Genomic DNA, 26142 nt, shown 5'->3' with positions numbered 1-26142 from the left:
TTTACTCACATTCTGTTCACAATCAGATCCCAGAAGGCAGACAGCTTAATAAAGTAATATACATTTGGATTCTATCTTATAAGAAGATAGTCCCTTTGTCCTCTCTTGGCTGGGAGCCACGAGGGCATCTTTAGCTTAGCAGATGTTGCTTCTTCGAAGGAAGAGAAGAGAGAGAGATGGCTGCCCCTGCCCTGTGCTTTTGTCGTTACCTGCACAGGTGAGGCCACACCCACCTCTAGTCACATGCGGAGGAAGTCTGTCCCAGCCCAGAGGGAAACAGGAAGTTTACCTGCTGGCTGGACAAACATCCCTCCCCATGTCTAAACATGTACACTCTAGGAATGTTATAATTGACTGCTCCTGTGTTTCACATCCCACACCTGTGAGGCCTCGGAAGCGGCGCCACACAACTGACGCAACGTGACGTCATGATGTCATCATGTTACGTCACAGGCACCATTGGGCACCCATAAGCTGGGGTTCAAGTCAGCACCCTAGACTGTGTTGGTTAAATTGGTATGAGTGCTTTAAATGTGTGGTATGGATGCGACCCACATTTCTGAGGGAGGAACGAAAGAACTGCCACAGCAGTAAGGAACGAAAGAACTGCCACAGCAGAGTTGCGAAACTCCAAGCGATATTATGAGGATTATACAAATGGCCTACCTGACACATTTTATTCAGCAGTTACTAAAAAGCCTACTGCTTTTTGGTTCTTGAGTGTGTGTTTTTTTAAATAGATGTACCGTATTTTTCCGTGTATAAGACTAGCTTTTTAGGTTTAAAATTGAGGCTCGTCTTATACACGGGTAGTGCTGAGGGGTGTTTTCTTAATTTGGAGTCCCCAAAAATTAGGGGGCGTCTTATACATGGGGGCGTCTTATACACGGAAAAATACGGTACTTGTTAATTGCCCTGGGAACACTGTAACATTTTATACATACAGATGCCAGGATTCTTTGGCGGAAACCGTGTGCTTTCAATATAGGGTACGTACTCGCAAGCCTCTGTCCCAAAGACCAGACCCACAAAGCGGCTTAAGAGAAACTGAAAAGGAAAAAAGCAGCTCTTCTGTAACAAGGACAATCAGAACCATTGTGAGACTGAACACTGGCATTCTCTTAAATGCTGAATTAAAGGAGACACAACCGTTGCTTCAGAAACTGGTGAAGGCCAGGCTATTGCAGGGTAAATGAATTTCTCCAACACCGAATATTTTGAGGGTGGGGAGAGCTGAGCCCAGGCTTTTTTTCCAGCTGGAATTCAACAGAACCCGGTTCTGGCACCCCTCAGGTGGGTGCCATTATAAGAGAGCAAGGAAAGCGTTCATGGTGAGGTCCAGCACCTGTTTCTCTAGAAAAACAGCACTGGCTAAGCTCCATAGAATTTGATGGGGTGCTTCTGATTGAAGATAGGCAGAATGGTTTTACTTGGCATTGTAGTGGAGGACATTAACAGACAGGACTGTAAATTATTTTTATGTGCAATAATGGCAGCAAGAATATTTTTGGCACAAAAATGGAAGCAAGAAGAATTACCGATGAAAAAAGAGCGGCAAATGAAATTAATGGACTATGCAGAATGAGATAAATTAACAGGAAGGAGTCGAAACCTGCGGGACCAGAGATTCTTAGAAGACTGGAGTAAATATCTGAACTATTTGAAAAGCAATTGTAATAAACAGATCACGCTAGTAGGGCTGCAAGAAGTTCTGTAAGGAGAATTAGGTGAAATATTGCAAGGAAGACTATGAAGAGAACTATTAGTTAACAATAATTAAAAGTAATAGAGAAATTAAGAAATGCAGAATAAGTGAAATCTTCAGAGGTTGTTGACGGAAGTCCAAAATATTGTATAAGATCAGAAATTATGCTGAATGACTGTTGGAAGTGATATGTTAAAATTAATAAAAATGTATAATAATTAAAAGAAGAAGATAGGCGCAATGGGGTTGAATCCCTGCTTCCAATCAGATCAGAGCAGCACAAAGTGTCACAAATTACCGTATTTTTCGCCCTATAGGACGCACTGGCCCATAGGACGCACCTTGTTTTTTTGGGGGGAAATGAATAAAAACAAATTATTCCCCCCCCCCAGCCGCGGGGCTGGGGTGGGGGAAGCCTGAGCTTCCCCCGACCCCAGCCCCCAGAACAGGCAGCTATCTGCAAGCCTTGCGATCCCGGCGGCAACTCCCGCCGGGCTCACCTGCGCGAAGCACGGGGCGCCCTCCGGAGGCCGCCCTGTGCTCCGGGCTGCAGGCTGCCGCCCGCAAGCCTTGCGAGTCCGCGGGAACTCTCCCTGGCGCGCAAGGCTTTCGGACATCTGCCCGAAGCATGGGACGTGCTCTGGAGTGCGCCCCGTGCTTCGGGCTGCAGGCTGCTGCCCACAAGCCTTGCGAGCCCGCGGGAACTACCGCCAGGCGTGCAAGGCTTGCGAATTGCTTCCTGAAGCCTGGAGAGCGAGAGGGGTCGGTGCGCACCAATGCCTCTCGCTCTCCAGGCTTCAGCGAAAGCCTGCATTCGCCCCATAGGACGCACACACATTTCCCCTTCATTTTTGGAGGGGATAAAGTGCATCCTATAGGGCGGAAAATATGGTATACTGATGATAAACGTAGCACAACCGAAACGCATCAGCAAGTGGTTGTTGAGACACACACACACACACACACACACACACACACACACACAGAGTGAATTGATTTGATGAATGGGTTTAATATTGACTTGCTGAAAGGTGGCAGAAATCTCCTGCATTTTGATTCATGAATCCAGCCAGCGGACCACGTTTTGAGAAAAGCCCTTTTATAGACAGGTGCTTCAGTTCAGAACATAGCAGGAATTTGCAATTCCTGTGAGTGATCACCGTAATTTTGCTCTGTCGTGTAGCCGGAGTGCAAGGGGAGGAGGAGAGAAAGAGGGCTTTTTATACAACAATCTCAGCAATCTTTGAGAAGGAGATAAAAGAAGAAATTGCATTTTTCCTAAGAGTCCTCCACAAGGGCTTTCTTTGCTATTTTTAGCAACAGCTTTATTCTCTTTAAATTTGAATTGGAAGGGTGGAAAGCTGCCTTCCAAATAATAACCCTCCCCGATAAATCTTTCCAAACTGTGCCAGGCCAGAAGAGAACCCCAAAGATTACATCTAAATTTAGTGCCCCATCTGCACTATACTTTTAAATCACTTTAAACTGTTATGGCTTCCCCCCAAAGAATGCTGGGAACTGCTGAGAGGTGTTAGAAGATGACAACAACAACAACAATATTAATAATCTTTATTATTTATACCCTGCCCATCTGGCTGGGTTTCCCCAGCCACTCTGGGCGGCTTCCAACAAAAGATAAAAAATACATTAAAACATCAGTCATTAAAAACTTCCCTAAACAGGGGTGCCTTCAGATATCTTCTAAAAGCCAGATAGTTGTTTATTTCCTTGACATCTGGTGGGAGGGCGTTCCACAGGGCGGGCGCCACCACCGTGAAGGCCCTCTGCCTATTCCCCTCACGGCGCTACAAATCCCAGAGTTTCACGAGAAGAGGGATCGGTAGCTAAACCGCTCTGAGATTCATAGTCCTGTGAGGGGAATAGGCATCTCCTAACAGCTCTCAGCGGGGACACAGGTGGCGCTGTGGGCTAAACCACAGAGCCTAGGACTTCCCGATCAGAAGGTTGGCGGTTCGAATCCCCGTGATGGGGTGAGCTCCCATTGCTCAGTCCCTGCTCCTGCCCACCTAGCAGTTCGAAAGCACGTCAAAGTGCAAGTAGATCAATAGGTACCGCTCCGGCGGGAAGGTAAATGGCGTTTCCGTGCGCTGCTCTGGTTCGCCAAAAGCGGCTTAGTCATGCTGGCCACATGACCCGGAAGCTGTACGCCGGCTCCCTCTGCCAATAAAGCGAGATGAGCGCCGCAACCCCAGAGTTGGCCACGACTGGACCTAATGGTCAGGGTCCCTTTACCTTTACCTTAACAGCTCTCAGCACCCTTAACAAATGACATTCCCAGCGTTCCTTGCGGGGAGCCATGATTGTTTGAAATGGGATGATACTGCATGGGGGTCATAGCTGTCAACTTACAGATTTGAAAATAAGGGACCAGCAGCCTCAAAATAATAATAATAATAATAATAATAATAATAATAATAATAATAATAATTTATTATTATTTATACCCCGCCCATCTGGCTGGGTTTTCCCAGCCACTCTGGGCGGCTTCCAACTGAATATTAAAAACAATACAGCATTAGACATTAAAAACTTCCCTAAAGAGGGCTGCCTTCAGTTGTCTTTTAAAAGGAAAATAGTTGTTTATTGCCTTGACATCTGCTGGGAGGGCGTTCCACAGGGCGGGCACCACCACCGAGAAGGCCCTCTGCCTGGTTCCCTGTAACCTTACTTCTCACAATGAATAAGGGATCAGCAGCCAAAATAAGGGATTTTAGTCAACCAGCAGCCAAACGAAGCCTCAAGTGGTGGTTCCCACAGTGCAGCAACCCGGCAAAGCGGATGCAGAAAGGAAAACCACTGTCACCTCTCCGCTGGGAAGTGCTGAGCAAACGCGAGTCCCCAGGCAAAGCGGCCAATTTGATTGGCACAAGGCATGCAAGCTCCACCCCCCAGTCATTCTTAGACTCCTTATTGGGTGAGCAACGCAGCCAAGGAATACAGTTGGAGCCTCCCTTCTCCCTGGCCGGCAGGGAGGGAGGGAGGAAGAGGAGCTGCTTCCTTTGAAACTCGAGAAATTTACGGGACATCATCGATAAGGGACAGCAGCGGGACATGGCGCTGGGATAAGGGACTGTCCCGCCAAATAAGGGACACTTGGCAGCTATGATGGGGGTGTTGCCCACAGCAGTTCCTCAGGTTTACAAATGTGATCGTGGGCCCAAAAGGGTTGGCAGCTCCTGAACCACAGCACAACATTGGCCGTAAGGTGGTATATAAATGCAATTCTTGATGGTTACGATGATCCGTAACTAAAGGAATAGGTATGGCACATGGCATCCACTAGGTGACTCCCTCTGCCAACATTGGCATGCTGGCAGAATTCTCTCTGCAGTAGCAAACTGAGTGTCCCCTGGATTACTTTGGATTGGATCACTTTGATCAGTGGAATTGACATTACTGCATTTCGCATCTGTAACAACCCAATTGTTTACTGTGGCAGCGCCTACACTTTGGAACTCCCTGCCGATTGCATAGCTGTCAACTTACAGATTTGAAAATAAGGGACCAGCAGCCTCGAAAATAAGGGATCACCAGCCAAAATAAGGGATTTTAGTCAACCACCTGAAATACGAAGTTAAAAGGGACCAGATAATTTTGGAGAGCAGAGTTTTTAGCCCTTCATTTTCAGAGGTTGCTGCTCAAGCTGATGAAATACTGCAATTAAATAACTACAAGCAGCAACCAGTTTTTGCGCAAAACAAAGTCCACGCTACGAAGATGCTACCCCAGGCAGAGATGCTTAGTTCGGCGGCTGCAAGGAGGATGGCGGCTGAAGGGCCCGAGGCTCCCGCCAGTCCTGGCGGGGAGGGGCTCCCGGGGGCCGAGGCTGGTGAGAGGAGATCGGAGGGGAGCAGGCCAGGCAACCAAGCAACACAGTTGGAGCCTCCCTCCTCCCTGGCCAGCAGGGAGGGAAGGAGAGGAGCTGCTTCCTTTGAAACCTGGGAAATTTAAGGGACATCATCAATAAGGGACAGCAGCAGGACACAGTGCTGGGATAAGGGAGTATTCCGCCAAATAAGGGACGGTTGACAGCTATGCGATTGATATCTAACAGGCAACTTCACTGTACTCTTTTTGGCACCTGCTAAAAACATTCCTCTTTAGACCCAGATGCTTAGAAAATTAAGGTCATTTTAATCTGTTTTAGTGTTTTAACTTTTGTATGTTTCTAAGTATGGTTGAAACGATCTCTTGATTTTATTGCTTTACTTTTTTTGTTAACCACTTTGAGGGTGTTTTTGGTTTGTTTTTTTAACAAGCAGCGTGTAATTTCTTTATGAAATAAATAATAAATAAATCGTTTTGCCAGCAGTTGCTGCCGTATGCTTTAATGTCTCAGGAAAACCTTAAGAACAGTCGAAGAGCTGCTCAGAACTTTACCATAATTCATGGAAGCATGCCTTCCCTGACAAGCCAAAATAAAGTACGGTAGTAGTTTTCACCAAGATTGGAAATAAATATATGATAAGTGGATTAGAAAGGAGAAATGTGTTACTTTTCAGCACTTTTTAACTTGTTGAACTTGTGGTAATTTTATTATATCTGTTTGAAATTTGGCATATCATAGACCTTTTCAGGTAAATCACGTATGTCAAGTTCCAAGTTATTAGATCAACAGGTGCCATTTTTATGAACAATACTATTTTGTGGTTAAATGGCAAAACCTTTGTTGTTGCTGTTGCATACCTTAAGATTCCTGTGCCCCTTTAATTTTGATTATAATGTGTTCCTATCATTAAACCACCTTCTTCTCTTCCTCCTCCTCCTCCTCCTCCTCCTTCTCTCTCTCTCTCTCTCTCTCTCTGCCTCTCTTGTCTACAGGCTGCAGTAGCTACAAGCCACAGGTAATACTAAGCCCTGAATTTGTAGTTCCTCACCCTCCTGCATACTTAAGATGAATATACTGAATATCTTTCTTATGCCTGAGAGCCTGTGTCCATCCCTCATGTTTATTACAAATGGATCAGGGTGAAAGACATGGTTCCCTCCCCCCCCCCGCTTTTATCCACACAACAACTTGTGAGATAGGTTGGGTTGAGAGTGGTCGTCACCATCCCAAGGTCACAAAGTGAACTTGTAATGATTGTGTTTGCATGCCTTCCAACATTTCTCCAATGAAAAAAGGGACGTCCCATTCCATAATGATAATTTTACTATTTATACCCCGCACATCTTACTGGGTTGCCCCAGCCACTCTGGGCAGCTTCCAACATATATAAAAACAAACAACTTCCCTATAGAGGGTTGTCTTCAGATGGCTCGGGGGTTGGATAACTCCATACCCTCTATCATTGTTCCGATGACATCCTAAGGAAAAGCGGGGATGCAGGTGGCGCTGTGGGTTAAACCACAGAGCCTAGGACTTGCCAATCAGAAGGTCGGCGGTTCGAATCCCTGCGACGGGGTGAGCTCCTGTTGCTCGGTCCCTGCTCCTGCCAACCTAGCAGTTCGAAAGCACATAGTGCAAGTAGATAAATAGGCACCGCTCCGGCAGGAAGGTAAACGGCGTTTCCATGCACTGCTCTGGTTCGCCAGAAGCGGTTTAGTCACGCTGGCCAATAAAGCGAGATGAGCGCCGCAACCCCAGAGTCGGTTCGGTCACGACTGGACCTAATGGTCAGGGGTCCCTTTACCTTTACCTTTAAGGAAAAGTGGGGCATTCCGGGATCAAATCAGAAGCTGGGATGACTTCTCTAAATCAGGGATGTCCCTGAAAATAGGGACACTTGGAGGGTCTGTGTTTGATTTGTGGCTCCAATATTGTCCAACTGCAGCCTTCTTCAACCTCCTGGTACCCTCCAGATGTTTTGAACTACAATTCCCATCATCCCTGGCCATTGGCCATGCTGGGGCTAGCAGGAGGTGTAGGCCAAAATATCCGGAGGGCACCAAGTTTGGGGATGCCATATTGTATTGCTCTTTCTTCTGTAATTTAAGTATTCATCTGACAGAAGAATGGGACAGAAGCATTAAATAGCAGCTAAGAAACTCAACTTTCCAAATGTCGGTCCTTACGTAGCTTAGATTGCCACCATTCATGGGCATATCACCAGGTGTGAATAGCAGAAGTACAAAAATTATTTACGAATAAAAATTACTAAAGATGGCCGTGTGTGTGTGTGTGTGTGTTTGTGGAATGCCTCTAGTAGTACCATGGGGACTGAGCATGCTCAGTGGACACAGAATGCTAACAGATCGCTGAGTGGAGAAAAGAAAACCATGTGAGATGGGGGAAAGGAGTGGAGTATTCTGAACAGGGGCAGTCCACACGGCAACATTTTGTTGCAGATCCCACTTGTATACTGTACATAATAATAATGATGAGGATGATTTTGACGTAATGGATATATATCTATATCTATCTAACACACACAAATGAGAAAATATGAGACATTAATATATAGCCAAGCTCTTAGAGTTGCTTTCTTACTCTCCATTTCTCTGGCACTTGCAGATTGGTCGACTTCTTGAAAAAGGACGTGGATATAGATCTTTCAGTGCCGACAAATTTTGAAGCCCGGGTCATAGATTTCTCGGACATTCAGGAACTAATGGACTCCATTAATTCAGTCCCTGGTATTTTCATTGTATTTATTTCTGGTTTCTACCTGACCCTCAGAATTGTCCCCTGTCCACACTCCTTACTGGCTTTGCTTGTGCCCCAAAGATTTTTGCCTGGCTGAAAAGTGTCTTTAAACCTCAATGTTTAGGAAAGTTTTTAATGTCTGATGTTTTATTGTGCTTTTAATTCTATTGGGAGCCGCCCAGAGTGGCTGGGGAAACCCAGCCAGATGGGCGGGGTATAAATATATTATTATTATTATTATTATTATTATTATTATTATTATTATTATTATTACAATAATGCCTCTTTCTTGTCTGAATGGAAGAAATAGCTGGGGTGGGTGGGTACGTAGAAACTAATCTATTAAACAAAGCGAAAATTTACATATGTTGCTCTACCCACTTTTGTCTCTAGCCACCCCCACCACTATTATGTGGCCCTCGGGAGATTGCCCAGAAAGAAGTGTGGCCCTTGGTGGTTCTCCCCACCATCAGCTTGGTGTAGACTAAATACTAAACCAGGCAGACAACTAGCATAAAATATAAAGCAATTTCTTCTGTTATGTGGTGTTGCTGATCTTTGAAATTCACCATGTGAATTCTGTTTAACAGATTATTTTCCCCCCTTCTGCCCTCCTTGTTCCAGCTCCTTTGCCTCCTTGTGCACCAGTAATGAACACCCAGGATCCCAATTCTGCTACTGGTACGTCCGTGAAAGTCTGCTGGAGCTTCTTTTCAGAAGATATTGTCGAAAGCTACCAGCTGTACTACAAACGAGTGAGCAATGAGACGTCGAAAGAGGAGCAGGACGGTAAGGCATAGCTGTCAAGCGTCCCTTATTTGGAGGGGCAGTCCCTTATCCCAGCGCCGTGTCCCGCTGCTGTCCCTTATTGATGGATGTCCCTTAAATTTCTCGGGTTTCAAAGGAAGCAGCTCCTCTCCCTCCCTCCCTGCCGGCCAGGGAGGAGGGAGGCTCCAACTGTATTGCTTGGCTGCCCAGCCTGCCCCCCTCCGGCCTCCTCTCACCAGCCTCGGCCCCTGGGAGCCCCTCCCCGCCAGGACTGGCGGGAGCCTTGGGCCCTTCCGCCACCATCCTCCTTGTGGCCGCTGAACTGGGCGTCTCTGCCTGGGGCCTCCCCTCTGCCCGTCACCACCGCTCCCGCTAGGCCATACTGTGGCTGTGCCGCCGAAGGACCCAAATGAGATGGGCAGCCTGGCATGGTCTATGAATTGATGAGGAGCCTTGAGAGGAGAGCGAGGGCAACCATAGAGAAAGCAGTTCAGAGAGAGGAGGAAGAGGAGGAGGCGGAGGCGCGGGCAGGTGTTCCAAGGTCTATAAGGGAAGGACCACAAGCACTTCTCCCATAGATTTGTAGTGGTAGACTAGCATAGATGGTCTGATCTGCGGGTTTACTTCAGGCGCTATTCCCCCCCCGCCCCACCTGATGGAACTGAGAGATGCAGATGGAGCATGAGAGAAAAGATACAGAAGTGCAGCAGCATCTTCGTAGCTTGGACTTCGTTTTGCGCGAAAAGTAGTTGCTGCTTGTAGTTATTTAATGGCAGTGTTTCATCAGCTGGTGTCTTGAGCAGCAACCTCTGGAAACGAAGGGCTAAAAACCGGCGCTGCTCTCCAAAATTATCTGGTCCCTTTTAACTGGTTGACTAAAATCCCTTATTTTGGCTGCTGGTCCCTTATTTTCAAATCTGTAAGTTGATAGCTATGCGGTAAGGCTGTCTATACACCATGACTGCCCTCAAAGAATTCTGGGAACTGTAGTCCCCCCCCTGAGCTATAATTTCAAGCACCTGTCAGGGTGGTTGTCTGGGGTCCTGAAACAACAGTCCTGAAACCTTTTTAAAAACAGGGTCAGTAGGAAAATACAAAGCATTATCTTTGTTTTTATTTGAAAATTAAATCTGGCTGAGAGGCTCCCGCCACTGAACTATGAAATGGCGGAGCAGATATTGAAAGGTTTCCTGCTTAGAAGCGGGTTTCGGAAAAGGCCATTTTAAAATAACCTCCTAAATCTTCCGCTGTCTCTGGAAATGTAAAGAAAAAGAGGGAACATTTTATCACATGTGGTGGGAATGTAAAAAGATGAAATGCTTCTGGGAGATGATATATAATGAGTTAAAAAAATGTTGAAATATACATTTATAAAGAAGCCAGAAGCATTTTTATTGGGCATTGTGGGGAGTGACATAAATAGAAAGGAATGTAAGCTCTTTTTATACGCAATAACAGCAGCAAGAATATTATTGGCCCAAAAATGGAAGCAAGAAGAGTTACCGACGATTGAAGAATGGAGGATGAAGTTAATGGACTATGCAGAATTAGATAAACTAACAGGAAGGATTCGAAACCGGCGACACCAGAAATTCACGGAAGACTGCAGTAAATTTACGGACTATTTGAAAAGTAATTGTGAAGAACAGACGACGTTTGTAGGGTTGCAAGAAGTTTTGTGAGGAGTATTATTGGAAGTATTGTAAAAATGGACAAGGGGGAGGATGATTTGTTAAGAGATGTAAAGGCAATATAAAGTTAAGAAATGCATAAGAAGTGGTTAAAACAGTGGATCATCAGAGGTGCTGATGGAAGTCTAAAAAGATTGTATAAGTGTTAAGTTTTGTGGTACATTTTATAATTTATATGTTAAAATTAATAAAAAATATTATAAAAAACAACTAAATCTTCCGCTTTCTCACTGCAGCGTTTATGCTAAACGTGAAAGAAACATATTGCACAGTTACTAACCTGGCACCGAACGCGCAGTATGAGTTTTGGGTGAAAGCCCTCAACAGAGCTGGGGTTGGTTCAGCAAGTGAACGAGCTGTTTACATCACAGGTAAATGCATTTCAGATTTTGAATGGCGTTTGACATTCGCCTTTTCCTGAGTTTTGAACGAAGCAAAGTCTACAGAAGTGGGGCGTGAACCAGCTAAAGTTTGTTGAACTCTTTTTATTTATTTATCTCAAATACTTACATCCCACCAGAGCTGCTTATAAAAACAAAACAACACTATAAAAGCCTTTTCTAGTAGATAATTTGGCAGGCAATCACACTGTTAACTTTCAAGGATCTGTTGAAGATCCTTTTATGCCAACAGGCCTAAAGGTAAAGGTAAAGGGACCCCTGACCATTAGGTCCAGTCGCGGACGACTCTGGGGTTGCGGTGCTCATCTCGCTTTATTGGCCGAGGGAGCCGGTGTACAGCTTCTGGGTCATGTGGCCAGCATGACTAAGCTGCTTCTGGCGAACCAGAGCAGCGCACGGAAACGCCGTTTACCTTCCCGCCGGAGTGGTACCTATTTATCTACTTGCACTTTTGAAGTGCTTTCGAACTGCTAGGTTGGCAGGAGCAGGGACCGAGCAACGGGAGCTCACCCCGTTGCGGGGATTCGAACCGCCGACCTTCTGATCGGGAAGTCCTAGGCTCTGTGGTTTACACCACAGCGGCACCTGCATCCCACAGGCCTACCCAGCTTAAATTTTCTCAAGATTAGCCAGTCATTTTAATGATAATTTTGTACTGCATGTATAGTATTTTATTTTTGTTTGTTTATATATTTATGTATATTAATAATTGTATTATTTATTGGTTTGTTTTTGTTTTTATTATGTATTTTCTGGGGGGTTTTATATTGTGAATTTAGGTTGTGAAATCTACAGGTATAGGGCGGGCGGTATACAAATTTAATAAAGAAATAAAAATAAGAAATGAATAGATATTTTTAAAGGTTATATCCCGCTTTTTAATCATCTGGGTCTCAACGGAGCTTACAGTGATAAAAAATATACAAAATGTAAAACATCGATTAAACTTCAAGCACTTTAAACCTCAGAAATTTAAAATCTCGAAAATGGAAACAAAAACATGAGGAAAAGAAATTTTGAAATTTTGAAACGATATTGTTTTAACCAGGAGCCTGAACTTTAGCAGGGATGGTGCCTGCCTGATTTCAAGTGGGAAGGAGTTCCAAATGCTTTACTATATTTGCATAAATTGCTGAATACCGCCTTGATATTTTACATGAGATGGTGGAATATAAATACTGCAATGAAATAAAGGAATAAATTACCGTATTTTTCGCTCGATAGGGCGCACCTGACCATAGGGCGCACCTAGTTTTCAGAGGGGAAAATCAAGGAAAAAAATATAACACACACACACCCAGCTCTGGGAGCAGCGGACAGAAGTGCGCAGCCTGTGCGCTTCTCCCAGACCTTCTCCCTGCTTTTGCGGGAGGTGTGGGAATTTCCCCATCTTCCGCAAAAGCCCACAGGAGCCGCGCACCCTTTAAGGAGCGCATGGCTCCTGTGGGCTTTTCTACGAGGAGGGAGAAGGGACTGACGTGGCCAGTCAGTCCCTTGTCCCTCCTTGGGGAAAAGCCCCCAAGAGCGGCGCACTCTTTAAAGGTGCGCGGCTCCTGCGGGCTTTTCTACCAGCTGGGGGAATTCCCCCACCTCCCGCAGAAGCCGTGCGCTCTTTAAAGGGTGCGTGGCTCCTGTGGGCTTTTCTATGAGGTGGGAGAAGGGACTGATGTGGCCAGTCAGTCCCTTCTCCCTCCTGGGGAAAAGTCCGCAAGAGCCGCATGGAGCTTGTGTGCGGCTCTTGGGGGCTTTCCCCGCCTGCCTCCCCCTGCATTCGCTTCATAAGACGCACACACATTTCCTATGTGCGTCCTATAGAGCGAAAAATACGGTAATGCAAATATTCAGCAGGGGAGGGGGGCAAGAAGAACTGATCATCTGAGAGGATGCTGAAAGCCCAACCATTGTGGAGGGGCCGATCTGTTTGTGTGTGTGTCTTTGATCTTTGTTTTCAAGTTAATCAATGAAAACCTTAATACTGTAATACTTTTAAAAGACAAACCCTCATAGTATATCTCATAACCAAATGGCTCAGGGGAAAAAATATTTATCTGCTTCTTTTTTTTAAAGCTCCTTTAGCACCTGTCCTCAAAAGGAAGGAGATCCAGAGTTGTGAACATGCAGCACTGGTGCGCTGGGAATCGGGGAACACAAATCCTGTTGACTCCTACACAGCTGAATTGTCCAAGCTGACAGATGGAGAGGATGGGAACATCATTACCGAGTGAGTTGCGTAGTATAAGGTGCATGCAATGCTCAGGCCATGTTTTTCAAAGCACCCAAAGAGCGAAGGGGAAGGTTGGAGTTTTGAGCTAAGGGTTAGCAAACTTCATTCCTGATAAGGCCTAGGAGCTTGCAGACAGGGCAAGAAGCTTCTCTACAGCAGGTCTCCTGGGTCATAGCTGTTTCTCTTAAAAAGGCCATGTGCCTTTTTTGTGGTATTTACCAGACTTTTTGCTCTATAAGACGCACTTTTTCTCTCCTAAAAAGTAAGGGGAAATGCGTGTGCGTCTTATGGAGCGAATGCAGGCTGCGCAGCTATCCCAGAAGCCAGAACAGCAAGAGGGATTGTTGCTTTCGCTGCGCAGCGATCCCTCTTGCTGTTCTGGCTTCTGGGATTCAGAATTTTTCCTCCCCCCAAAACTAGGTGCGTCTTATGGTCTGGTGCGTCTTATAGAGCGAAAAATACGGAAGTTGATAATACATACATTACAGTAGGTGCACAGGGACGCGGGGGCGCTGTGGTCTAAAACACTGAGCCTCTTGGGCTTGCTGATCGGAAGGTCGGCGGTTTGAATTCCCACGACGGGGTGAACTCCCGTTGCTCTGTCTCAGTTCTTGCCAACCTAGCAGTTCGAAAACACACCAGTGCATGTAGATATATTGGTACCGCATGCTCTGGCTTCCATCATGGTGTCCCATTGTGCCAGAAGCGGTTTAGTCCTGCTGGCCACGTGACCTGGAAAGCTGTCCGTGGACAAACGCCGGCTCCCCCAGCCAGAAAGCGAGATGAGCGCCGCAACCCCATAGTCGCCTTTGACTGGACTTAACTGCCATGGGGTCCTTTACCTTTACCTTTCTTTTACAGTAGGTGTTAAGTTGTGGGTGACACAGCGATTATTCACAGAATTGAACTGAAGGGTTCAGCCAGCCTGCTTATATAGAGCTCCACTCCAATGCAACAGTAACCACTTTCTGTAACTATCCAATCACTGAACGTCACTTTCAATTCCTTATTTGCATATGTGGACCTGAGTGAAAACTATCTACAGTATCCGCCTGCTGGCCCAGGGTGAGAACTTCAGTACATAACAGTAGGCACTCTTGACCCACACTGAGACCATTGGGCCTTGGGGATTGCAAGGGGTCAAATACCCTTTGCTATTTCTGCAGTAGGGATTCAGTCTCCAACCAAGAGCCACCAATCAGCATGAAAAGGGAGCTTTTAGCCACTCAGACATCTGTCTTCTCACGCTTTGTGCTGATTGGAGCTTCTGGTTCCTGGCTCACCTCAGACGGCTGCCTTTGTCCTGCTCCCAAGATTGTGATTTTGATCCCGACATCGGAACAGATTTGTTTGTGGAGGGGGTGAGGGAGGACTCTTTCTGCCTCATTTCTCCACTCTTCCTCAAATGCCTTTTGTGCTTCCTTGACAACAGTGATCCGTTAGGTTTCCTTCTGTTTTTTTCTCTCTCCAGGTCCATTGTTGGCATTCCGAATTGTGAAGCACTGATTCAGCTGGAGCCAGGACACAACTACTTGCTCTCTGTGAAAGCCATCAACATGGGAGGTTCCAGTGAGCGGAGCGAGCCTGTCTCCATCTTAAGCACAGGTATAATAATAATAATAATAATAATAATAATAATAATAATAATAATAATTTATTATTTATACCCTGCCCATCTGGCTGGGTTTCCCCAGCCACTCTGGGCGGCTTCCAACAGAACACTGAAATACAATAACCTATTAAACATTAAAAGCTTCCCTAAACAGGGCTGCCTTCAGATGTCTTCTAAAAGTCTGGTAGTTGTTTTTCTCTTTGACATCTGGTGGGAGGGCGTTCCACAGGGTGGGTGCCACTACCAAGAAGGCCCTCTGCCTGCTTCCCTGCAACCTCACTTCTCACAGGGAGGGAACCACCAGAAGGCCCTCAGAGCTGGACCTCAGTGTCAGGGCAGAACGATGGGGGTGGAGACGCTCCTTCAGGTATACTGGACCAAGGGGTTTAAAGGTCAGCACCAACACTTTGAGTTCTGCTTGGAAACGTACTGGGTAGTAATTACAAGAACAATTTTTCACACCTGTATGGGCAGAATGGCTGCTTACCGAGTCCTGGGAAGGGGTGAGTGGGTTGCGGCCTGGCACGGTAGGCCCCAATTCCAGGGGAGCAACGCTGGGCATGTGCGAATGGGGCCATCATACAGGAGTTGTTTGCATTTGCAAGGTTCCGCAGTCCCTGCCGGCTACAATATTCCATCCTTTCACAGGCACTTCCTTCACTCTGAATGAGGATACGGCCCACCCCTTGCTGTCTGTGCTAGAAGACGGATTGACAATTGCATGTTGCAAAACTGAGAGTCCCAAATGTGAATGGCCCTTCCGTGAAAACAGCTTTACAAGGTATGGAATCTATAGGCCTGTTTCATAGGCTTTGTTGTTGTTGTTGTTTAGTCGTTTAGTCATGTCCGACTCTTCGTGACCCCATGGACCAGAGCATGCCAGGCACTCCTGTCTTCCACTGCCTCCCGCAGTTTAGTCAAACTCATGCTGGTAGCTTCGAGAACACTGTCCAACCATCTTGTCCTCTGTCGTCCCCTTCTCCTTGTGCCCTCCATCTTTCCCAACATCAGGGTCTTTTCCAGGGAGTCTTCTCTTCTCATGAGGTGGCCAAAGTACTGGAGCCTCAGCTTCAGGATCTGTCCTTCCAGTGAGCACTCAGGGCTGATTTCCTTATGAATGGAGAGGTTTGATCTTCTTGCAGTCCATGGGACTCTCAAGAGTCTCCTCCAGCACCATAATTGAAAAGCATCAATTCTTCGGCGATCAGCCTTCTTTATGGTCCAGCTCTCACTTCCATACATCACTACTGGGAAAACCATAGCTTTAACTAAACGGACCTTTGTTGGCAAGGTGATGTCCCTGCTTTTTAAGATGCTGTCTAGGTTTGTCATTGCTTTTCTCCCAAGAAGCAGGCGTCTTTTAATTTCGTGGCTGCTGTCACCATCTGCAGTGATCATGGAGCCCAAGAAAGTAAAATCTCTCACTGCCTCCATTTCTTCTAATTTTATTTCACCTTTTCTTCTTTGGCAGGGATTTGCACTGAAATATACTTGGGAGTCCTGTAGTGATTTCATGCTCTTTATTGCAGCTTGTAAAACAGTGATTCAATTGCCCCCCCCCCCAAACCTCAGGCTTTTATATACATTATTTACACAATGAGTCCCGTCTGATTGGCTGATTCTGCTTCCCTCCTGGAGCCTGATTGGTCTTTTCCTGCAGGCCAATCAGTTGTTGCATCCTACCAGCCTAATAGGCTGATTAACTTCCTCCTGGAGCCTGATTGGTCTTTTCCTGCAGGCCAATCAGTTGTTGCAGGCCAGTCAGTTGTTGCATTCTAGGATCCTACTTGCCTATTGTTCTAGCATACAAGCTTAGTACATAACATGCACCTTTCAAAAATGCCTTCTCAAAGGGTTAATATAATAGTAAAGGATGGTTTTCAGACACACTTTTGGGGCAAGCCAGCCATGAAGTGTGCTCAAATTCCTCTGGAAAAACGGATATGTCCCTGTTGAGATGGCAGTACTGTATTGAGTCAGTGGCTCATGTGCTTCTGGCTTACACTCTTTATAAAGATTTGAGGAGTGAGCTTTCCGCTCCTCTATTATTGTCCATGCCGGGCCACTCAAACATTGCTACTGAGTCCTATCTTCTAGCAGATCAAGATAATCAGGTGACAGCAAAAACTGCAAAATCTTTAGCAGGGGCAATTAGAATAAGATCTATTACTTGATTATTGGTGTAAACCTCCAAAATGTATTTTGTATAGTTAAGTTTTTACCTCTGTCTTCAGTACATTTTATTTTATTTTATTGCTATGCCTACTGGCTGATGCAAATAAAGATTTTTCCGCTCTGTGCTCAAATCCAGTAAAAAAAAAAATCAATAGGAAATGTCTGCCTCCTCTTTCAGACATTGGGACTGGTGGGGTAGAAATTAGGGAGAGTGAATGAAAAGTAGGTGGAGTCAGAGCAAGTGAGAGGCGGAGCCAACACATTCTGGTTTTGCCCCCATCTGCCTCCTCCCTTCTGAGTTTGACAAGGGCAACACCAACACTAAAGAGGAGGAAGCTGACAGCGACATAGCTGTCAACCGTCCCTCATTTGGTGGGAAAGTCCCTTATCCCAGCGCTGTGTCCCCCTGCTGTCCCTTATTGATGATGTCCCTTAAATTTCCCGGGTTTCAAAGGAAGCAGCTCCTCTCGCTCCCTCCCTGCCAGCCAGGGAGGAGGGAGGCTCCAACTGTGTTGCTTGGTTGCGTTGCTCACCCAATAAGGAGTCTAAGAATGACGGGGTGTGTGGAGCTTGCATGCCTTGTGCCAGTCAAATCGGCCGCGTTGCCTGGGGACTCGCCTTTGCTCAGCGCTTCCCAGCAGAGAGGTGATGTTGATTTTCCTTGCTGCGTCCCCTTTGCTGGGTTGCTGTGCTGTGGGAACCACCGCTTGAGGCTTCGTTTGGCTGCTGGCTGGGCTTTCTGCCTTTGGCTCGGAGGGGCTCAGAAGTTGAACATACCTGTGCTTGGAAAATCCCTTATTTTGGCTGCTGATCCCTTATTTTCGAGGCTGCTGGTCCCTTATTTTCAAATCTGTAAGTTGACAGCTATGGACAGTGAGTAAGGAAGCAGGCAGATGTGGGGCGGTGGACTGAACTGGGAGGGATAGTGCCCCATTTGCCCTAATAGACCAGCCTCCACTGCACCAGCTCGTGTTTGTTGTTGGCTGTTAAACTTTCCGACAGGACAGTTTACACTGCAGGGAAACTTGGATTCCCTCAGCCATTTTGTCACATTTCACTATGCATGTCATTTATATTGTGAATGAATTTCCTCTCCCCTCTGGCGTTCCTCTGGGGTTCCATAAAACATGGGGGGATCCTGTAATTTTTGCAGTGTTTGTGCATGCTGGTCTGATGTTGCCTGTGAGCCCCGTTTGCCCCTCATCTCGGCTTCCAGACAGCCCAAAATGCAAAAAGAAAAGGACGAGCGTCGCTGGATTCCATCACAGCTCTGTGCTCTTAATCGCACAGCTGTGAGGGTTTTAAAGTCAGCCTAATTACACGATGCGGTCCTTGTAGCAATCTCTCGCTTTTTTGCACGTTACTAGATTCTACAGGAAGCAGGCAAGTGTCTTCCCTCCCACTTAATTCTAAAATTTGCTGTGATTGCCATGGCAACGCTAGCTTATACACAAACTGATATGCAGATATCCACCCCCCTCCCCAAAGATTCCTCCTTACAACTCACAGCTGACAATTCTGGGTGATGTTTACCAAAGAGTAAATGAATGAATTCCACTTAAAACGAGGAGAAAGAGGGGTCAGCCTAGACCTCTGTTTGGCTGCTGTCCCTATGGGAGAACCCCATTAAACACTGGGTGGTATTGAAGGTTAGTCCTACTCAGAGTAGACCCAGTGAAGTTAATAAGCATGTCTAACTTAGGTTCATTAATTTCAGAGGGTCTGTTCTGAGTAGGGCCAAGGTCACATTCATACCATACATTTAAAGCACTATGGTACCACAGAGCTATAATTTTCAGAGTTGCTGAACAGTCAATTGCTCTTCACAGGGAGCTCTGAAAATTGCAGCTGTGTGAGGGGAAAACTGGGTCTCCGAACAACTCTCAGCACACTTAACAAACCACAGCTCCCATAATCCTTTGGGGGAAGCCATGACTGCTTGAAGCGGTATGATACTGCTTTAAATATATGCCGTGAATGTGGCCTTAAGCGGGACTTAGTTCTGGGTAAGCATGCCTAGAATTGCACTGTAAGATTTCTTGTTATGCTAAAAATGGCAATGTATTAAGTTTTGTATATATAATTCTCTTAATTTCTTTTTACGTTAAGCGGATAAATGATAATCTTTGTGATGGAATTTTGTGCACTGCTACTCAGGTGCCTTATTGATCTAAGTCCTGTATTTGCTACGACAGTAAACTGCAACAGATGGACGCCGCAATCGTATGCTTACATACTTGGGAGAGAGCCCCATTAAACACAGCAGGACTAATCTTCCAACAAGAAAGCACACAAATTGCACTTTTTGCCTTCACCACTAGGATATTGTAGTCCCATGTCCTCAGATTGTTGCAAATAGGCTCCCCACCAAAAGTCATCACATGAGGCATTCAACACAGCATTGTCCAAACAGCACCATTTTGCATTCTCTGTTCCAGAGGTAACAGTTAAAATGCAGCACAATTTCCAGCTGAAATATACTCAAAGTTGAGTGTGGATTTCATGCTCTTTATTCAGCTCATAGTGGTGAGGAGGAATGAAAGTTCCCCCAAAATATCTGCTTTATATACATTATTTACACAATAGGTCGCACGTGATTGGCTAATTCCGGAATTCTCCTGTAGGCCAATCAGGTTGCGGATTCACTTCCACCTGGAGCTGGATTGGGTGGCTCCTGCGGACCAATCATACTGCTGCATTGTTCTAGGACCAATCAGACTGCTGCATTCTGGACCCTATTGTTCTAGGACCAATCAGACTGCTGCATTCTGGACCCTATTGTTCTAGGACCAATCAGACTGCTGCATTCTGGACCCTATTGTTCTAGGACCAATCAGACTGCTGCTTTTTGGATCCTATTCAACTCAGTACATAACACCAACCAAGGATTCCTCATTCCTGGGCTTGTGAGCGTCATCGTTGTGATTACTATGGAACGGGCATGCCACCGGGCAAATGAGCACTAAAGAACTTTAAGTCACTGATCTCCGAGCAAACAAAATTGGTCTATAAACACGGAAGAAGTCAGGGTCATGTTGAATGAGACCTATGCTCCCTCATAAATCCAGTGGTCTTGTGATAAGGTTCAAGAGCCGTCAACAGGGCACATGGTGTTCTCCTGGTGCCAGTAAAGACTCTGAGAGCTCCTCCGTTCATTTGGGGTGAGGTGGTGAGAGCGGTTGCCCTTTCCTCCCTTGAAAAGTACACAGAGTTGAAGGAGGAAGTTGGAACGGTGCCACTCTTTCCCACTTCCTCTTTCAGCTCTATGTGTTTTTCAAGGCTCAAGTTAACCCACCTGCACCTGACTCTTACCCAGATCCCTTGGAAAAGCAAAGTGTGTGTACATGCACTTCCTTCCTTCCTTCCTTCCTTCCTTCCTTCCTTCCTTCCTTCCTCCCTCCCTCCCTCCCTCCCTCCCTCCCTCTTCCTTCCTTCCTTCCTTCCTTCCTTCCTTCCTTCCTTCCTTCCTCTTTCTTTCTTTCTTTCTTTCTTTCTTTCTTTCTTTCACTCCCTCCCTCCCTCCCTCCTTCCTTCCTTCCTTCCTTCCTTCTTTCCTTCCTTCCTTCTTTCCCTTCCTTCCTTCCTTCCTTCCTCCCCCCCCTCTTTCTTTCTTTCTTTCTTTCTTTCTTTCTTTCTTTCTTCTATCTTTCTCTCGTTGAGGGAACTGATCCAGGGAGGGAGGGAGGGTGTGACCAGAAATGGTGGTGCTCACAGCACGCCTTCAAATAGCCAAATATACTCACTAAAGGTTGTGAACCCCTGTCACAGATGTTGGCTACCTTCAGATATTCTCTATAGCAAGGAAATATACAGTATTTCCCACATTTTCTTTTGCCAGATCCATCGCTATCTTGGGAAACCCAATACCGTTCCAAGGCAAACATTACTGGGAGGTGGACGTCAATGAAAATACGGAGTACCGTGTTGGTGTGGCTTTTGAAAATGTGTCTCGAGACAGCTATCTGGGCACAAGCCATGCCTCCTGGTGTATGAGGCACACAGTCAACTCTTCCAGGTACAAATGCTTCCAGGCCATAGAGGTAAAAGGTATAGGTAAAGGACCCATGGATGGTTAAGTCCAGTCAAAGGCGACTATGGGGTTGCAGCGCTCATCTCGCTTTCAGGCCGAGGGAGCTGGCGTTTGTCCACAGACAGCTTTCCAGGTCATGTGGCCAGCAGGACTAAACCGCTTCTGGCGCAATGGGACACTGTGACAAGTGTCAGAGCGCATAAAAACACCATTTACCTTCCTGCTGCAGTGGTACCTATTTATCTACTTGCTCTGGCGTGCTTTCAAACTGCTAGGTTGGCAGGAGCTGGGACAGAGCAACAGGGACTCACTCCGTTGCGGGGATTCGAACCGCCGACCTTCCGATCGGCAAGCCCAAGAGGCTCAGTGGTTTAGACCACAGCAATCATAGCGTTGGAAGGGACCCCATGGATCATCTAGTCTAACCCCTTGCAATGCAGGAATATGCACCCATACAGGGTTCAGACCCATGACCCTGGCACTTTCAGCACTGTGAACTTCTGGTGCAACTGCCCAGTTGTAACCGATCTTGCTTTCAATACCGTCTGCACCTGCAAAAGCTTAGAGCTGGATGTGCTGCTTAATTTCCAATATATGCATGTTCCCATACTTTCCTGCTGAAACTCTTGTCACTTTTTATATCATAAAAGTTCTGGTTAATTTTTTCCCCCTCCTGCACTTTAAAAAACAAACCATAGAACATTTATAAAGCACTTGCTCAAACCAACCAACCAACCAACCAACCAGGCAAAGGGCCTTCTTGGTGGTGGCGCCTGCCCTGTGGAACGCTCTCCCATCAGATGTCAAGGAAATAAACAACTATCTGATTTTTAGAAGACATCTGAATGCAGCCCTGTTTAGGGAAGTTTTTAATGTATGATGTTTTGTCATGTTTTTAATATTCTGTTGGGAGCCATTCAGAGTAGCTGGGGAAACCCAGCCAGATGGGCGGGGTATAAATAATAAATAATAATAATAATAATAATAATAATAATAATTATTATTATTATTATTATTATTATTATTATTTGCACTAACAGTGCATGGGTGCCCCTCCGGGTGGCAAAAATAAAATAACAGTGGGGAAGTATAGCAAAACAGCTAATAGAACTGGAATGATGTCCAGTAAAAACCTACCACTAATGCACTATTATCGCATCAATGACACTTTGCAGAACACAGTCCCTACCAAAAAACCAAAAGTCAGTCTGCTCTAAGAGCTTCTAATTGCATCCATTTTCTCTCTCTCTTGCACAGACATACCTACGAGTTTCTGAACAATGGAATGACTCCAGACATTACGATTACTGTCCCTCCCCGGAGGATTGGACTTTTGCTTGATTACGACAAAGGGAGCCTGTCGTTTTTTAACACGGATATTATGCAACACCTGTACACCTTCCACAACCACTTTCAGGACTTTGTGTGCCCTTGTTTTGCTCTAGAGGAGCCCGGCACACTCCGGGTTCTGAATGGCGTTGTGATGCCCACCTACGCGATTTCGTGATTCGGGGCAGCTGTTTGGCATGCATGCAATGCCTGACTCTTGCATAACTCTATTAAAACCTACAGCTTCTCAGTGTCACAACCATACTCTCTCCCTTAAAACACCACCTGCTATATTCTTTTTAAAAATGCACACACATATATATATATCCCACTTTTCTTTGAAAGCAAAGCAGTTTTCATAGAAAATTTTAAGCAAAGCTGCCACATCAGATTACACAGCTGCAAAACTCAAAATGACAGAAAATAATAACTTGAAAGATATGTTAACTTTTACTTACATTATAAGCTTGTTATGCTGTGTATCTTTGGGTCATGATGAGCTCTCAGTGGACATTATTGCTGCGGCTTCCAATGAACATCTGCAAAGAGCAATTACGATTCCATGTAAGCATCATTTGGATAAAGCTTTCTTTCTTTCTTTCTTTCTTTCTTTCTTTCTTTCTTTCTTTCTTTCTTCTTAGCCATCTCTGCACCAGTTTTCTAAATAAGCAGTTTGGGAGGCAAGTCAAAGCTTGTGATATTGCTTGTGAATATCGATAGTGCGAGGTGGGAGGCACTGAGCCATCTGCAGTAAAAACTGAAGAAATAAAATAAAACCCAGATGCTGCTGTTTGTACTCTTTAAGGATGCTCTGTCACAACTTAGGATGCAGTTGCATTCTGCAGGGGTGAGAAATCTGTGACTCGCCAGAGGCTGTTGGACTCCAACTCCCATAAGCCCCAGGCAGCATAGCAACTGGTCAGAGATGATGGGATTTGGAGTACTGGCAACACTGGAGGGCCACAAGTTGCCCAGCCTAGCATAATAGAGCATGTTCTTTAAGCACCCCAAAGCTCCTCTAAGGAGTATTTCTCCAAATAATCCTTCCTTTGTTTGAATTTTGATAGCCTCGCTTGCGTGCCATGCTTTACAACATGTAAAGTTTATAAATTGCAGCGGATACTCTTTCTGTGGTGTGTGCAATGAAAACAATCCCCTTTCACTTGCTTGCTTGCCGGTGGATATCGATGGCCGATGGTGATATCCAGAAGTAGCTGAAGATGCTTATTCAATGGCTTTTGATGAATGAATGTTTCTTCATTGATCACAGGTGCGTGGTTAGGACACACCCCATAAGTAAAAGGGTAAAAGGTAAGGTAAAGGACCCCTGGACTATGGGGTTGTGGCACTCATCTCACTTTCAGGCCGAGGGAGCCAGCATTTGTCCACAGGGGTGAGCTCCCTTTCTTCTGTCCCAGCTCCTGCCAACCTAGCAGTTCGAAAGCACGCCAGTGCAAGTAGATAAATAGGTACCACTGTGGCGGGAAGGTAAATGGTGTTTCCTTGTGCTCTGGTTTCCGTCACGGTGTTCCGTTGCACCAGATGTAGTTTAGTCATGCTGGCTACATGACCCGGAAAGCTATCTGTGGACAAACACCGGCTCCCTTGGCCTGAAAGCAAGATGAGCGCCGCAACCCCATAGTCACCTTTGACCGGACTTAACCATCCAGGGGTCCTTTTTTTTTTTAACCCATGATACCTAAGAAAAAGGCTTCAGGTCTTTTGACTTGAGTCTTGTACTTTGGTGCAATCTGAATTTTGCAAAGCTTACGCAAGCCAACCGAACAAACAATGACAAATGTGTGACATTTCAGGAATACGAAGCCCTTCATTGCCTCAGAGTTATCCAATATTTTGCAGGATTTGTTATTTAGCTTGTTTTCCAGCTTGTATTTGTAATTTAAAGTGCCAAGGCTAAAATTCACCACTAGAGGGTAGTAGTGGAAGTGACATGAAAAGACTGCATCTTGTTGCTGTTGAACAAATTCAACACCAATAAAGCTAGCAGGCCTCAAAGAATGACCAAAGTGTTGTGTAATTCTTCCCTTCTCCCCCAGATATGCTAGCTGCAGTCTAAAGCACTTGGAGGACTCCAGGTTGATGAAGCTTGTTCTAAGATTGATTTAAGGCCAAACTTGATGTTCAGTAGGTACATAGTTTAATTGATTTATGGTCCTCCAGATGTTGCTTTATTTAGGCATGGGGAGAGAGTCAATTAATTTCATGCTTCAAGGTGAACCTACATAATTTGCACTTTGCAAGACAATATGTGAACAGATGTACTTCAAATTCCACACACCTCCGAATTTTACAATGCAGGTCTCCAACCAAGCGTCGTGAACAAAAATCCATATAAAGTGCGCATAAAAACCCATCTATTCGTGAAAATAATGTACAGAAATGCATCGTGTTAGGGAATGTTGCTTTGCAAAAATAAGCATATTAGGCAGAAATACAGTGGTACCTCGGGTTAAGTACTTAATTTGTTCCGGAGGTCCGTTCTTAACCTGAAACTGTTCTTAACCTGAAGCACCACTTTAGCTAATGGTGCCTCCTGCTGCTGCCGCGCCGCTGGAGCACGATTTCTGTTCTCATCCTGAAGCAAAGTTCTTAACCTGAGGTAATATTTCTGGGTTATCAGAATCTGTAACCTGAAGTGTATGCAACCTGAAGCGTATGTAACCCGAGGTACCACTGTATGTACATTGGAGGAAATCAGATGAACCTTCATGCTGTCTTTAAAAAAAAAGTAAACTGATGTGGCCATGTGGAGAACTGAATTTAAGATTGGAAATGGGGAGAAATTGAAATTGATGGGTGCTCCCCTTCCTAGCTGTACTACAGCACCCATCATCCCTGACCATTGGCTATGCTGGTGGGAGCTGATGGAAGTTGGAGTCCCATGGCGTATGGAGGGCCAGGGGTCCCACAGCATTGAGTTATTTATTTCACATGTCATAAGAAAGAAAGAAAGAAAGAAAGAAAGAACCCAGAGCGGCTTACACAACAGAACATTAAAATGCAGGAAAAACAGCAAATTAACTGAAACGCACCAATATAATAGTTTGAAGGACTAAAAAAGTTGAAGCAGTCAAATCAATCACCAGAAACCCATTTTACAATGACTCGGGGCAGGGGTTTCAATGCAGCTGCCCTCGTTCCTGTTGAGATACAATTGTCAACCACAATCTCCACTTTCCAGAAACAACTGGAGACCGTTTTCCTCAACGAGATCTTCCAGGTCTCTTCCTGAGGTGTTTGTTCTGTATTATTTTTAAACCCATCTTGGACTGTTATTTCTGGTACCGTTTTTAAACCTGTCTTTAGTTCTTTTCATGTATATTGCCCTGAGAAGGATGCGGAAGGTGGTTCGTCAATTAAGAAAACAACAGGGTCCTCCTAAATCCAATGGTAGAGGAACAGGGTCCTTCAGGGGTTATAGGCCAAGTGATGCCCTCAATATGGTGGACTACAACTTCCATTAGCTCCAGCCAGCATGGCCAAAAGGGATGATGGGCGCTGTAGTCCAACAACATCAGGACAGCACTATGTTAGTACCTCTGTTCTAGGAGAGTTGGGTCCTACATAATTTGCCAAAAG

At 45.5% G+C, this 26142-nt stretch overlaps 1 protein-coding gene across 3 annotated transcripts in view; it reads left to right on the top strand.

Moving 5' to 3' along the window:
- The window catches only part of FSD2 (fibronectin type III and SPRY domain containing 2), a 30374-nt gene extending 7226 nt beyond the window's left edge, over positions 1 to 23148 (top strand). For 2 of the 3 annotated variants that reach the window (XM_053365117.1, XM_053365118.1), the window contains exons 5-13: positions 6548 to 6570; positions 8181 to 8302; positions 8937 to 9101; positions 11008 to 11142; positions 13240 to 13393; positions 14868 to 15001; positions 15657 to 15789; positions 21022 to 21198; positions 22471 to 23148. In XM_053365117.1, the coding sequence (XP_053221092.1) occupies positions 6548 to 6570; positions 8181 to 8302; positions 8937 to 9101; positions 11008 to 11142; positions 13240 to 13393; positions 14868 to 15001; positions 15657 to 15789; positions 21022 to 21198; positions 22471 to 22720 (1293 nt within the window). In that variant the 3' untranslated portion in view covers positions 22721 to 23148. The remainder of the gene's footprint in view (positions 1 to 6547; positions 6571 to 8180; positions 8303 to 8936; positions 9102 to 11007; positions 11143 to 13239; positions 13394 to 14867; positions 15002 to 15656; positions 15790 to 21021; positions 21199 to 22470) is intronic. The other variant, XM_053365119.1, reaches the window with a different exon arrangement.
- The last annotated feature ends 2994 nt before the right edge of the window (positions 23149 to 26142 follow it).

The sequence above is a fragment of the Podarcis raffonei genome, chromosome 14 (assembly GCF_027172205.1).
Source record: "Podarcis raffonei isolate rPodRaf1 chromosome 14, rPodRaf1.pri, whole genome shotgun sequence".
Taxonomy (NCBI): Eukaryota; Metazoa; Chordata; class Lepidosauria; order Squamata; family Lacertidae; genus Podarcis; species Podarcis raffonei.
This window is presented reverse-complemented; position numbering and strand designations above follow the sequence as displayed.